The 14,486-nt window shown below is 29.2% G+C and overlaps 1 protein-coding gene across 2 annotated transcripts; it reads right to left on the reverse strand.

Annotated features, from left to right (window-relative positions):
• Nucleotides 1–1,138: 1,138 nt before the first annotated feature.
• LOC110603819 (CBL-interacting serine/threonine-protein kinase 12) lies at nt 1,139–7,837 on the reverse strand. Of its 2 annotated transcripts, none has more exons than XM_021741747.2 (2): nt 6,129–7,837; nt 1,139–1,981 (listed from the first exon to the last, which is right to left on the reverse strand). In XM_021741747.2, exon 1 carries the CDS (start codon nt 7,642–7,644, stop codon nt 6,145–6,147), a length of 1,500 nt encoding a protein of 499 aa, XP_021597439.1. In that variant the 5' UTR covers nt 7,645–7,837; the 3' UTR covers nt 1,139–1,981; nt 6,129–6,144. The 2 variants fall into 2 exon arrangements, with proteins under 2 accessions (XP_021597439.1, XP_021597438.1); XM_021741746.2 differs by lacking the exon at nt 1,139–1,981 and adding an exon at nt 5,804–6,022.
• Nucleotides 7,838–14,486: the final 6,649 nt, after the last annotated feature.

Below are 14,486 nucleotides of genomic sequence, written 5' to 3' on the forward strand. Positions count from 1 at the left end.
TGCTCGCTGCACTGTCTAAGTCAGACCTTCCCGAGGATTGGAGTCTTTTCTCAGCACCACCACTTGCTAATCTTAATGAAACTCAATTTGGTTGATGGGACTTGTGGTTCAAAAATACATTGAAGTTGTGTTCTGGATTCTTATTGCTCATCCAATATCAATGGCTTTCAAGTTTCAAGTTTGAGGATTGAGGAGTACAGATTCGAAACAGATGCCATTGATTATGGTCCCAGCTTTCGAGACAAAACCAACGATAGATTTCATTGGTTATTAATTACAAATGATTAGTTTTTGTAATTAGTTTTAACCCTTAAATAGAGGTAAATGTAAAGAGTTTAAAAATTAACCTATTCTGCACTCCGACACTCAGTCTGGTGGAAAGTGTATTCTAACATTCTTGTGAGGTCTAAGGATCAATTCGCCACCCCTATTTTTAAAAAAAAAATTAACATATTCTCTAATTAGCATGGAAGTTTCTCCATTAATATTTGATATAAATTTTTATTATATCTAATAATATAAAAAAATTAAATTATACTTAAAATTAAAATATTTTAATTAAATTTTAAAATATTAAAAATAAAATATAAAAAATCAATTAAAAAATTTAATTAATTAAATCGAATTAAATTAAATTAAATTGATTTGATTTAAATTAATTTTTACATACGTTATGCTATTTATTTTTTATAAATATTTAAATTTTAATTTATTTAATTTTAACTAAATGGACTATCATATTATAAACAAGAAGTTAAAAAGTTACATGGGTTACAAATATTCCTTTTTAATCTCGCACCAAACACCTCTTACGAGTTTGAGTTTTTTTTTTTTTTTAAATTAATGTTGAGAGTATTTTTTTCTTAAATATATTAATTTAAAATATTAAAATAAATTCAAAAATAAATTTCGCATATTGAAATCATAAAAACATAAAAATAATAAAATCCTATAGTATCTAAAACAATTTTTTTTAAAATCATTTTTTTTAAAGATAAAAATGATAGATCCGAAAGAAACCCTGAGATTAAGTAAATCTTTGATCGAAAGAAGCTAACCCAATTGGAAGAGAAGGATACGACATGAAACACTGCGTCCTTTCTCATTGACAAGGATGTTCATGACACTCAAGAGATCACAGAGAGAGTTTCTTCTTTCAAAAGACATGCATGGCCGAGGATCACAGGTAGGAAGTAGCACAGTGCCATCCCCTTTTTCACCTAATTATCAAACAAAGGCTCTAAACAACCAAAGGTTGCAGTAAAATTCTCTCAATTCAAAGCCATGCATGGCATAGAGGGATAAGAGATGGATGCCATTGACAGACAAAGAGACCTGAGTCTAAAAAAACAAGTAAAATAAACTCTTTTTCTAATGCAAAATCACAAATTTTCTCTTTTTTTTTCATATGCAAATACTCATATGCATTAATAAATTCAGAGAAAGTTTACAAAATGAGCAACAAAAAGGGACGAGTATCCCAACTACAAAAGCTAGCTACCTCCGAGGCTGACGCAGCTAACAGATGAGCAATCTCACTCACACGCCTTCAAACCCAAGCAAGAGACAAATTTGGGAGTTGGCCAACAAGATATATGCAATCCTCTATTAAAGATCCAAATTCGTCAAGCCTCACATTCCTGCTCCTGATAGCCCGGTACACTTGCAAAGAGTCCATTTCTAAGATAATAGTGTCAGTCTTCCGGTGCTGTAAAAGCCATAACAAACCTGTCGGACCGTCATGCACTCAGGTACAACAGGTTGATACATGCCTGCACGAAATCCTTGACCAGCAAACACAAAATGACTGGCAAAGTCTCTAATCACAAAACCCATCGTAGCACCATTATGCCTCATTCCAGCATCAACGTTAACCTTCAAGCTAGAAGCAGAACGTGGAGACCATGTCGTCTCACCTTGGCTCACAGCTTGTAGTAAATCTACAGGCATATTACGAGCAGCACGCCAAGACCGCAAATAACTAAGAGATTGAATAGCCAACAGAACATATCATTTCAAAAAGAAAACAAAATTTACAAAACATATATTTTCATGAAAGCGATTATGACTAATTAATGAAATAATTAGAAGCTTAAAGGAAAATTAAGAAAGAAGTCAAGATATATATAATATTAAAATCAACGACAGCGGCTTTCCCTCGGAATTCAGCTTGTCTTTTCCGATGCTTCATAGCCAGAAACTACTGTGCAAGGAAAATGACTTTACCAAAAAAAAATTTTAAAAAGCTAATATAATATTATAATGTCTCATTTGAAGATGTGGCCCATTTTTAGACCTCTCATTTTTTTTTTTTTGTATACGTAAAATGGACCCCACCCACCTATTAAGTTCCACCTAAAAAAACCCAAAAATTAAAATCATAGGTTTTTTTTTATTAATTTATAAATAATAAAAGAAAAGAAAAGAAAGATGCCAAATTACCTACTCACGTGACTTAAAAATTAGGCAAAAAGCCATACCAAAAAGGAAAAAAAAACAAAAATTAGACAAAAAGCCTTTTTTCTCTTTAAGTATTAGTTTAATACTTTTTTTCTATAAATAATTTTTTTAAAATTTTTTATATGCCTTTTAAATTAAAGAGAAAACGACAAAGAATCTTTTAATTTTTTTAGAATAGATAAAAAGATGGACAAATGAGTAATGTATTTTAATTCATTAACCTATTTTATATACTTGATTGTGACATTACAGTGATATTTAGTGTATTTTAAAATAAATTGATAATATATTATTTATTAAATCGTTAAAAAAATACATTTATAATGCCTTTATTATAAAATTTATATTCACTATTATTAATTTAAATATAATTTAATAAAATATAATATTTATTATCATTAAACACATTTCAATAAACATGAAAAGTCTCAGTTTCTACCTCAAATTCTCAATTCTCATTTCAAAAAATAAAAAATATATGACCAATATAAATTAATAAATGTCACTGAAAAATGCTAGTAAATATTCAAACATATGCTTTTAAGCTCCATTATATTTAATTCATAAAACAAAATTTTCTTCCTTTCAATAAATAAATATAAAATATAAAAAATTAATTTTAAAAAAACTACTATATAATCTCTGTTAAATTCTCAATACCCCTATATGAATCATAGACACTCATTCCCTCAAGCTAGTTTTTGATAAATTAAACCTAACTTAAGTTTAACAATCTCTATAATATTAAAAAATTTATTAATTAATCTCTTAATTTTAAAATATAAATTAAAATATCCTTCATATTTTAAAAAAATTATTAATTAATTATTTTATTAATTTTAATTATTAAATATTTTACTATTTAATTTTTATAATATAAAAAAATTTATTAATCGCCCACTCAGCTTTACAAAAACTCTAAGCATCAGCACACTCGACCTTTCAATAATATTTAACAACAAAAAATAATGAATGGACTAATGAATAGTCTTTTCAAAAAAAATTTTATAATCCAGAGATTAAATAATATTTTTTATTATTATTTTAAATGCATTTAACTTTTTTCTTAGAACTCATATTTTAATATTTTTATTATTGTCAAATATCCTATTAATTTTGAAGACTATTTATGAGTATAATAAATAGTGATTAAAGATAGAAAAAAGAATAATTAATACAATAAATTCTTTTCAATGAGGACAGACAAAAAAGGAAAAAAAAATCTAAAATCCATATAAATAGCAAATAAAAATAATCAAGCAAAAGCTGTTAAAAATTTAGTGGCCAGTAGCTAATCAAATGGAAGTTTGATTGGTTATGAGAAATAGCCAATCAATAAACAGCCTGATTAATCACCTGTTAATCTGGGATCCAGCTGTAAGTAACTAGTCTTTCTTGGCTTCAAACCTTGATTATTCAACTAATCAATGACACATTGCCACCCTCATGGTCTTGCAATTCACAAAATCCAAAAATAATTGCACCATAGTTTCGGAGATTAAATATAAATTATACACAAAGTTCAAACACCATAGAAGAAAAAGGTTCTGATCACTGTTTTAATCCACCAATCAAACAATGTGGGTCCCAGGATAATGACTCCATTGATAACCCATTAAGCTACTGCTAAACAAATGCAGAAATCTGGAAACTAAGCTTACAGTCTCCCAAATATTCAATTTTAAATCAGATTTCACAATCTGGGTTTCATGTATGCAGGATAACACATCACACAATTTCATAAGAGAGCAAATCTTCAACTAAGTAACAGACAATTACATAAGAATCATGTTGTCAGAAAGGAAAGGTGTTATTTTGTTTTCTTATGCTCAGTGCTTACAGATACTGTGAAACACGTTTTTTCAATGGGTTTACTGCTCATTTCATCCTTGTTCTTGTTAAGATGTCTAATTCAAGTCCATCTAAAATTCTTTTCTTGTCCAAATCAACCTAAAAACTTCAATTTAACTAATTTGGTAAAAAAATAAAAGAAATTAAACTTAATAGTTTTAAACTAAATCAAGAAATCAAATAAATTTAGCCATGTACTTTTGATATTTTAGCTAAATTAAGCTTAAGTTAGGACTTCTTCACTAATTTAGAAAAAGAGTTGAAAAAGAACTAAATTGGAAAGGGGCGAGATTGAACATTTTGTCCTTTTTTTTTTTTAATACAAGTCTCATACAGGGTGGTCCAGTCAAGAATTGACAAGGCATACCCGACATTCAGGAATGCAAAGCTTCTGCAACTCTAAAGAATCCTTTACAAGCATACAAAATCCAATCAAGCAGTTTCAGAAGGGGACATAAAGATCAGACTCAGTAATCGAAAGCAAACTCACAATACTTAATGAAATGTATAACATTGCTTGAGGAAAGATAGACATGCAATTCACTCATTGCAGATCTTAGCATAGCAAATATATGAATTCGTGCAAACAATTTCCAATACCCTTGTTGTGGGATTGCATAACTAGAATTATTTGGACGGTTTCTTCCTTTTTCTCATTCAAATCATTCAACTGACAAGTCCTTTACAAAGATCAGGCAGTAGATCATGGCTTCACGTCTGTGATCCCCATTTTGCATACCAAACCTGGTCCTGGACAACTGGTTGGGTTGTCCAGGTCTGACACACCTTATCCACACGCATCATTTTGGTGAGTTTTTGGTAGTTTTACAGACATTCTAAAGAGAATACTTTCTTTTCAGCATTTGAAGTTAGAAGAACAGAGAAATCCAAGTCAAATATCTAGATGCATTAAGTCCCCGGACTACAGAAAGGTATTTGTAGAAGCAAAACCAGGGTCAGGAAGACTAAAACCAAAGAAAATTTTGTTTCCAGAAAAATTTGCTGCAAACCAAAACTCCTTCCCATGAATTGCCTTTAATCTACTATTCTTTTTTTTTTTATATATAATTGGGAAGCTATAATTTCAATGATTCAATTTTGCTTTCATAAAATTGAACTCCATCCACACAATTTTAACTGAACAATCCAAATGTGTCTTTCTCTGATGAAGAAAAAAAACCAGCAAAAAATTTTATTAACCACCAACAGAATTTGCATTAATTCCTACTCTGACTATTGATTGTGCTTTCCATATCTGGTATCATCTTAACAGTAAGTGACAAATAAAGCAATTGAAAGCTATATATTGCAAATAAATATGAAATCAATTTATTTGAAGATGAATCAATTCTGATATTTGGTATCTTATTTATTAGATATAGAGTTTACTTGCAAATTTTACCAATTTTAGACAAATCATATCTGTATATAATTGGTTTTCTGAATTTTAGAAGAACTGTAAATTCTACCAATTAGGCATGAGTATCAAGTGTGACTTGTAAACAAAATCCATAAAAATGTTGTAGAATCCATTTATACCACACAAGTTCTCAAAGGAAACTTCAGTCCCATATTTATGATACATATAAAACACACAAGTCACCACCAAAAATTGCCAGGACGTTCAGAAATGTGTATTCCATTCTCTTTAATCTAACCTACTTTTGCTCGGTACAAGAAAGTGATATGTAATATATTAGCAGCTAACACCCTAAGAAGCACAACAGAAAAAGCAAAGAAAATCAAAACCAAAGAAGAACAAATATAATACAAAGCTTTAGCAAAGAACATTAGCAAGAGGAGAGAGAAAAGCATACCCTTTTCTTTCTCTCTCTATTCGGTATCCGAAGGTAAGTGTGTGGTGTCAATGGGTAATGGTTCAGTGGGTATTTGTAAAGATTCAGTAGGTAATTGTAAAGGTTCAGTAGGTAATTGTAAAGGTTCAGTAGGTAATTGTGAAGAAGCAGCATCAGCAGTTTCAGATTCCTCCTGCATCAACTTCTGCAACCCAGGTTTCAATTCCTTGTTACAGAACTCCTCATACTCCCCTTTATCTCCTCCTTTCTTCTTAACCTCCACCACCACTAATTTTGGAGTTAACTCAAATATCTCAGCTGCAATTGTTAATGGACCTTTGATTCCCTCTCTAGACCCTTCTAAACTTACTCTGTAATCCTTTGTCCTCACCGTAAAGCTCACAACTTTAGCAATTTCCTCCAGTTTTGATATAATCTTGGATACAGGAGCCCCTGAAACAAATCTTGCTCCCTCTCCACCCTCTTCAAACAATCCAGATAAATCAAACCCAGGAGAGAAAGATATAATGTCAAACGCATTCAAACTTGCAGGTCTAGGTAATGAAGTAATCCTTCTTCGAGTTTCCATTTCAGGTTCTGATTCACACTGTGATTGATCAGAGGATGAACCCGCATCATCCTGTTGTCCCTCAACGTCAACACTGAAAACTTTATCATCCTCAATGTAAAATTTGATATGCTTGAACCCCCTTTTGAACCACTTATTCTCCATTATCTCCGGGATCGTGATTCGAGTTTCAGGATTTGTGTCAAGAAGCTTTGAGAGGAGTCTAATGAGCTCCGGAGAGAACCATCTAGGACACCTGAACTCACCCTTGTAGATCTTCTTGTACATGACCATTACATTCTGATCATGGAATGGCAAGTAACCAGCCATTAACACAAACAAAATCACCCCACAAGACCAGATATCCACTTTCGCAGCATCATACCCTTTTCTCGCCAGAACTTCTGGCGCAACGTATGCCGGCGTCCCACAAAAAGTATGAAACAGACCATCTTGTCTAATCTGGTCGGAGACCGCACTAAGGCCGAAATCAGAGACTTTCAAGTCACCATTCTCATCAAGCAAGAGATTTTCCGGCTTGAGATCTCGATGAAACACGCCTCTGGCATGACAAAAGCCGACAGCAGAGATCAATTGCTGGAAATATTTCCGAGCCACCTCCTCTTTTAACCTTCCCTTAGCGACCTTATTAAACAATTCACCACCGCGGACATATTCCATGACGAAGTAGATCTTGGCCTTGGTGGCCATGACCTCAAAAAGCTGAACAATATTGGGGTGGCGAACACGGCGGAGAATGGAGATTTCACGCTTGATATGAGCAATAAGACCGCCTTTAAGAATCTTCTCTTTGTCAATAACTTTGATGGCAACGCTCTCGCTGGTCTTAACATTACGGGCATGGTAGACCTTGGCGAAGGTTCCATGGCCGAGAAGTTTGCCGATCTCGTACCGACCGAGCAGAGGAGACTGGTTACTGTTGGAATTGCTGTGAATTTTGGTTGCCATGGATGGAGTTGAGGGAGACGCTAAATGGGATTTGATTTGATTGTGATTTTGTTCTTAGTTTTCTAATGATAAGGCATTGAATTTTGGATGAAGAGCTTTATTTGGTGGTTTCTGGTTTGTTTGGATTGAGGTGTTTTGAGGCTGTGAGTGATGGAAAGTGCAAAGGAACACACTGCTAATATGAATTTGTTTGGGGTGTGGGAAATACTGTTACTATAAGCTTTGGAATAAACGAATAAAGGGAATATTATTATTTAGACCTTCTAGTTTGGGAAAAGTTATTAATTAATCCTTCAATTTTTAAAAATATATTAAAATTTTTTAAAAAATCTATTGAATAAAAAAATTAAATATTTATTATTTTTATATTTATATTCTAATTTTATAATATTAAATAATAAAGTTAATTATTTCACATTTATTTTAATTTTAATTAATTTTAATAAAAAATTTATAATACGCCTGTTATGCAATCTAAAATTATTTTTTAAAAGATTTATTAAATTAAAAATTTTAAATATGTACGTTAATTTATATTCAAAATTTTAAATTTTATATAATAATTAAACTTTTTCTCAATTTATTACGATTATAATTAAAAAGATTAAATTAAATATGAAAATTTTAATATCAAATTATAATATAATTTCTAAAATTTTATATTAATAAACATATAATTTTTTAATTTATTAGATAAATATAAATTATTAGATAATCAATCAAATTGAAAAAAAATGTGAGTTTTATTATTTAAAATTTTAAATTTTAAATATAAATATGAATTAATTTAAATTTTTTATTTTTTTATTTAAGAATCCTTTTAAGGAATAATTCTATTTAGCATGATAGATTAAAAATTTTTTAATCAAAATTAATTAAAACATATTGCTAAAATTGAGTAAATATGAAAGGATTAATTATACTGTCTAAAATTTTTTAATTAAAATTAATTAAGACAAATAGTTAAAATTAATATGAATATAAAATAATTAATTTTATTATCTAAAATTTTAAGATTATGATATAAATATGAGAAATGATAAATGTTTTGATTTTTTTTCAATAGATTTTTTTTAAAATATATTAAATTTAAATATTTTTAAAATTTGAAAGGTACAATAATTGATTTTTTAAATTAATTTTAACTATTAAAAATCAGAAAAAAGAATTCAATGCCCACAATTGTTTTAGTTATTTACTTAACAAAGAGAAGAATAACTTTAGGAGGTAAATTTACTTGCTCACCTTTTGAAATTAATAGAAATTTATTATTTAATATCTATATTATATAGAAGGTTTTTTAATTTTAAAAATATATTAAAATATTTTTAATATTTTAAAAAAATAATTAATTAGTCGCTCTATTAATTTTAATCGTTAAATATTTTACTATTTTAAAAATTTTATTAATTAATTTCTTAATTTTATAAAATATTTACTGATTAAATTTTTTATTAAAAATATTTTAATTTTTTTATAATATTTAATAACTAAAATTAATAGAGGCATAAATTAGTATATTTTTTAAAATTATTAAAAATATTTTAATATATATTTTTTTAATGGATTTTAATATTTTTTTAAAATTAAGACAAATTATAATTATTTTTTATAATATAAAAATTAAATAATAAATTTTTAGAAACCTATATTTTTAGAAACCTATTAAAACATTTTTATGTTTTCTTTCCGTCAACAAAATAGTCTTTCCGTCTATTTTTACCGTTAAAAATATAGTAAAAGACTAAATTACCCTCCATTATTTTCTTCCTCCTCTTCTTCTCCTTCTTCTTCTCCTTCTTCTTTTTCTTCTTCTCCTCCTTCTTCTTCTTCTTCGAGGAGGAGGAGAAAAGAAAAAATAGGAACTATTTTGTTGATAAAAAAAATGATAAGAACGTTTTAATAGATGTGAGAAAAGATAAGGACTATTTCATTAACGGAAAGAAACGATAAGAACGTTTTAATAAATATAAAAAAAAATAAAAATATTTTAATAAATTTTTAAAAATATAAGAACCAACTTGTTAATGATAATAATATTCAGACACTAAATAAAAGATTTTATTTGAGAGTAAAATTAGATTTTAAAAATTTTCTCACCTCTTTTATCTAATTTTAACGGAAAAAATGACGGAATGACTATTTCGTTGACGAAAAAAAAATATAAGGATGTTTTAATAGATTTTTAAAAATACAGAGACTGACTTATTAATAATGGTAATATTTAGGGACTAAATTATAAATTTATTTTTAAAAAAAAAATTTCAAAACAATACGATTTTTTTAATTAATTAATTAAATTACACCCTATTTTTTTCCTATTTATTTATGTCGGCTGTCGGCCTCATCCGACTCTGATCCGCATCAACTTATTAGTTTTGTTCTAATCAAGTGGAATGAATTGACGGCTTTTATTTTTTTGAAATGAAGAGAAATAATATTAATTTCAAAAGTGATAAAAAATTATTAAAAAACTTTATACGATAAGGAGAGATATTTTCTTGATCTGGTTTAGGATGAACCCATATTAAAATATGAACCACATTATCTGTAGATTTAAAAATAAAATTATATTTTATTTTTTCATAATTAAATAAAAATAATTTATAATTTTAAATAAAAAAATTAAAAGTTGATAAATCATTTAACGAAGTAAAATTCGATCGCACTCTTTAATTCAGCTCAACACCTCTTAAAAAATCATTATTTCAGCACACTTAATTTTTATACAGCTGTAAAAACAGCTTACTTTAATCATTATAAATGTACTAATAGTATCTTGAACTATACAGCCGAAATTTAATCAACTCTTCACTGCGAGATTAAAAAGACAATCGAAAATTTTTATTAGATTGATTTAACACAATTTATTTTAAAATTATCGTTGAAAAATAGTTTATAAAATAATTTAATTTTTTAATTACTTATTATAAAATATGACAACTTTAAAACTTTTAAGTAATTTTAATTAATATTATTTAAAATGATATTTCAATAATAATAATTTAAACAAAGTGTATTAGAAACCTTGGGAAACCCAGCAGTCAGGAAGAAGACTCCTGAAGGCCTTTCTATTGTCTGCTCAGCTTCAATTGTGTAGCGTCCAGTTGAAACAAAATGGTCAGAAACTAAACAAAAGAGCATAGCTGCGTTGTACTATCTACCTCAGCATGAAAAACATACATGGAAGCACTAAACTCATATGATCGCACCTAGGACTGAGAAGGAGCCAACAGCCATGGCCGAAAGAAGGGTGGAGCCTGGCCACTAGTGCCCATAAAAAGGCTAAGAAGTCATAGAAACAAAGAAATCCCAACAAAATGCCATTCCTAACCAAAGAATGTGTAAACAGAATTAACGGAAGTTTATTATTTAATTTTTAAATATTATTATTATTAATATATTAATTTTTATATTTTTAAAAATTTATTAAAATATTTTTTTTATTAACAAAATAGTTATTTTATCATATTTTTTATTAAAAATAAATAAAATATTAAAAAAAATTTAAATTTAATTTTACTTCCAAATAAATTTTTTATTTAATTTTTAAATATTATTATTATTAATAAGTCAGTCTCGATATAATTTAATTACGCATAAAACTAAAAGCAGTTATGAGGTGAAGTTTGGCCAATTATACAACTAGAATTTCTTAAAGTAGAAAAAGAAAGAAAAAAAAATCAAAATTAATACAACTTTCGTTGAAAAAAAAAAATAAACCTTACATTGAAAAGCATTTTTTAAAATTTTCATTTTCACTTTATTGACGAAATAAATAATTTAAAAGAAAAGAAAGAAAAAGAAAAAGTAGCTACGATTGGTCCAGGGTGTGGACTCAAATGGCGGAAAAGGAGGACAAAAGAATGCGACTTTGCGATTCAAAAGTTGTACTACACCTGTAAATACTTTTAAAAGAAAAAACAAATTATAATTCTTCTTGGGATTGACGAGATCTCAACGCTTCTCTTCGCTCCGGCGCAGAAAACAGGTGCCAGATGTACGGCCAATTCAGAGTTATAATGTCCACAGATTCAAATAACTCCATTTTATTTATTTTTCTTTTAACTATAATGCATTTCATTTAAAATCAATGAGTTCGCAAATTTTAATTTAATTAATTTTGTATAATTTTTTTAAAAGAAAAAAATTTAATTATTTTTAATTTAAAATTTTTCATTTTAAATTAACTTAAAAATTTTCATAATTTTATAGGAATTTATTTAAAGTCCTTTTATATAAAATATATCAATAGAAGAGTTAAAGCTAAATACATTCTAATATATTAAAATATTATATTTTCAGCAATTTTTTTTAGCTGCTATTTTTATATACTTTTCATTGTTATTAAAAAGAGCATAAAGTTTTAATATTAAAAGTTATAAAAATAATATTTATTATCAAAAATTAATATCTTATAATATTAGGATGCACTTAGTCTTAAGTATAAAATTGTGGATTTATTTGCCCAAAAAAAATTAAAATAGATTTATTTGATTTGATGGATTTTGATGTGATTGAAATGAAATTGTGCGATCATTGTTTAACCTGTAAGAAGGAGAATGTGAGGTGATGGCAACCATTCCGACGTTCAAGTCAGTTAGTTAAAGAAAAGGGCGAGCGTAATGTAATATTTTAAACCGAAGAATAGTTATGTAAGAATTGCGTAATTTTATCTCTGTGATCATTAATTTTTATACTGTAAAAAGATGAAATTAATTACAACATGTCCTAAAAATCCTGCGAATGCTAGTTAATTGATAAGGGATTCCACCGACTAATTGATCATAGATCCCGAAATTACCGACGTAATGAGAATCTGTTGGATTGTGACTGCTAATGGTAAATTTATATGAAGATTCGACCTCTTCTTTTCTTTAGAGGAGGATGAGTCTAAATGAATAATCGTGTGCTACGGTATCCGAGTCTTTCCTTCCACGAGTAGGATCGCATGTCCACTTATCAAACTCCTACCATGTGGTCCTATCTTATGGTGACAGTTTATGACCTATCTTGGGCGATTATTATGCAATATCAGAAGTCCCTCCTTTGGTCTTCAATTTTTTAAGTTCGAAGGTGACAGTTGTGTTTATGATCTGGAGTACATCGCCTGTTTAGATTGGTCTTCCATACTCGTATCGCTTTACCTGCTCTTGTCCATAAATGATAATTGCCTTATTTCTTGAGCAGCCCATAACTATTCGATACTCGATCATAACCTTAGTCAGACCATAGCCAAATAAGGATTAAATAATTTACGTGGCATTTTTGAATTGGCTCTTCTTGCTCGCGTTGCTTCTCCTAGTCATAAATAACGATTACTTTATTTTTTACCAAGTATATTAGGATCAATACTCGACCATAGTCGAAACTTTTCATCTAGTATTTTCACTGATCAATGGCAAATTAAATATAAATTGCGAGTTTAACACCCGATCCTCGACTTTGGGAATATTCGCCTTGTAGCATTGAAACTTTAGTATATCAGGACTAACACTCGGTTGTGTGCCTGGCAGATTTTCGCCTTGTGACTCGCCTGGCAGATACCCACCTTGTAGTCTCGACATAAAATGCTTTAGTTGATCAGGACTAATACCCGAATATGTGCCTGGTGAATTCTCGCTTTGTGGCCTTGGTAGGGGTGAGCATTCGGTCGGTTCGGTTCAAAACCGAACCGAACCAAATAAATCGAAAACCGAAATTTTAGTATTTATGAAAACCGAACCGAATCGATTTTGGTCAGAAATTGAATCGAACCGAACCAGTATGATTCTGTTTGATTCGGTTCGGTTTGATCGGTTTTGATTTTTAATATTTTTTTTTATTTTTTACACTTTATTTTTAATATTTTAAAATTTAATTAAAATATTTTAATCTTAATATGATTTAATTTCTCTATCTTATTGAAAAAATATATTATTACCACTAATCGGTTCGGTTCGGTTTTTTCGGTTTTTTTCTGATCAAAACCGAACCGAACCGAAATAACCGAAATTTCTGAAATTAAAAATCAAACCGAACCGAAATGTATAAAAAACCGAATCAAATTTTCAAATCAGTTCGGTTCGGTCGGTTTTTTCGGTTTGAACCGAATACTGCTCACCCCTAGGCCTTGATATAAATTATTTTAGTTAACCGGGACTAACACTCGGATATGTGCTTAGCGGATTTCCGCCTTGTGGCCTCAGTATAAAATGTTTTATTTGATCAGGATTAACACCCAGATATGTGCTTGGTAGATTCCAGCTTTGTAGCTCACCTGGCAGATTTCCGCCTTGTGGTCTCGGAATAAAATGCTTTAGTTGATCGGGACTAACACCCGAATATGTACTGGCGAATTCCCGCCTGGTGGCTCACCTGATGGATTCCCACCTTGTAGTGTTGAAACTTTTATTTATCGAGACGAATACCCGGTCATGTACTTGGCGGATTCCCGTCTTGTGGTTCGCTTGGAGGATTCCCGCCTTATGACCTTGAAACTTTTATTTATCGAGACTAACACCAGATCGTGTGTTTGACGGATTCTTGCCTTGTGGTTCACCTAGCGAATACCAGTCTTGTGGCATTGAAACTTTTGTTTATCTAGACTAACACCCGGTCATATACCTGGAGGATTTCCGTCTTGTGGCCTGACATAAGATGTATTATTTAGCGGGACTAACACTCAGATTATGGTCTAAAGGAACCTGTCTTATGGCCTTTTTATGAATGCTCTTTAATCTTTTTGAAGAAGATAACTCTATCGTTCCTTGTCACTGAATAATATAATATATGAATAGAAGAAAGTAACTCCATCCATCGTTCCTTTTCATTTTAAATTAACTTAAAAATTTTTATAATTT

The sequence above is a fragment of the Manihot esculenta genome, chromosome 16, assembly GCF_001659605.2.
Source record: "Manihot esculenta cultivar AM560-2 chromosome 16, M.esculenta_v8, whole genome shotgun sequence".
Taxonomy (NCBI): domain Eukaryota; kingdom Viridiplantae; phylum Streptophyta; class Magnoliopsida; order Malpighiales; family Euphorbiaceae; genus Manihot; species Manihot esculenta.

Excerpts from the sequence above, each read along its gene's own strand:
- LOC110603819 (XM_021741747.2), bottom strand. The coding sequence starts at position 7,644 with ATGGCAACCAAAATTCACAGCAATTCCAACAGTAACCAGTCTCCTCTG.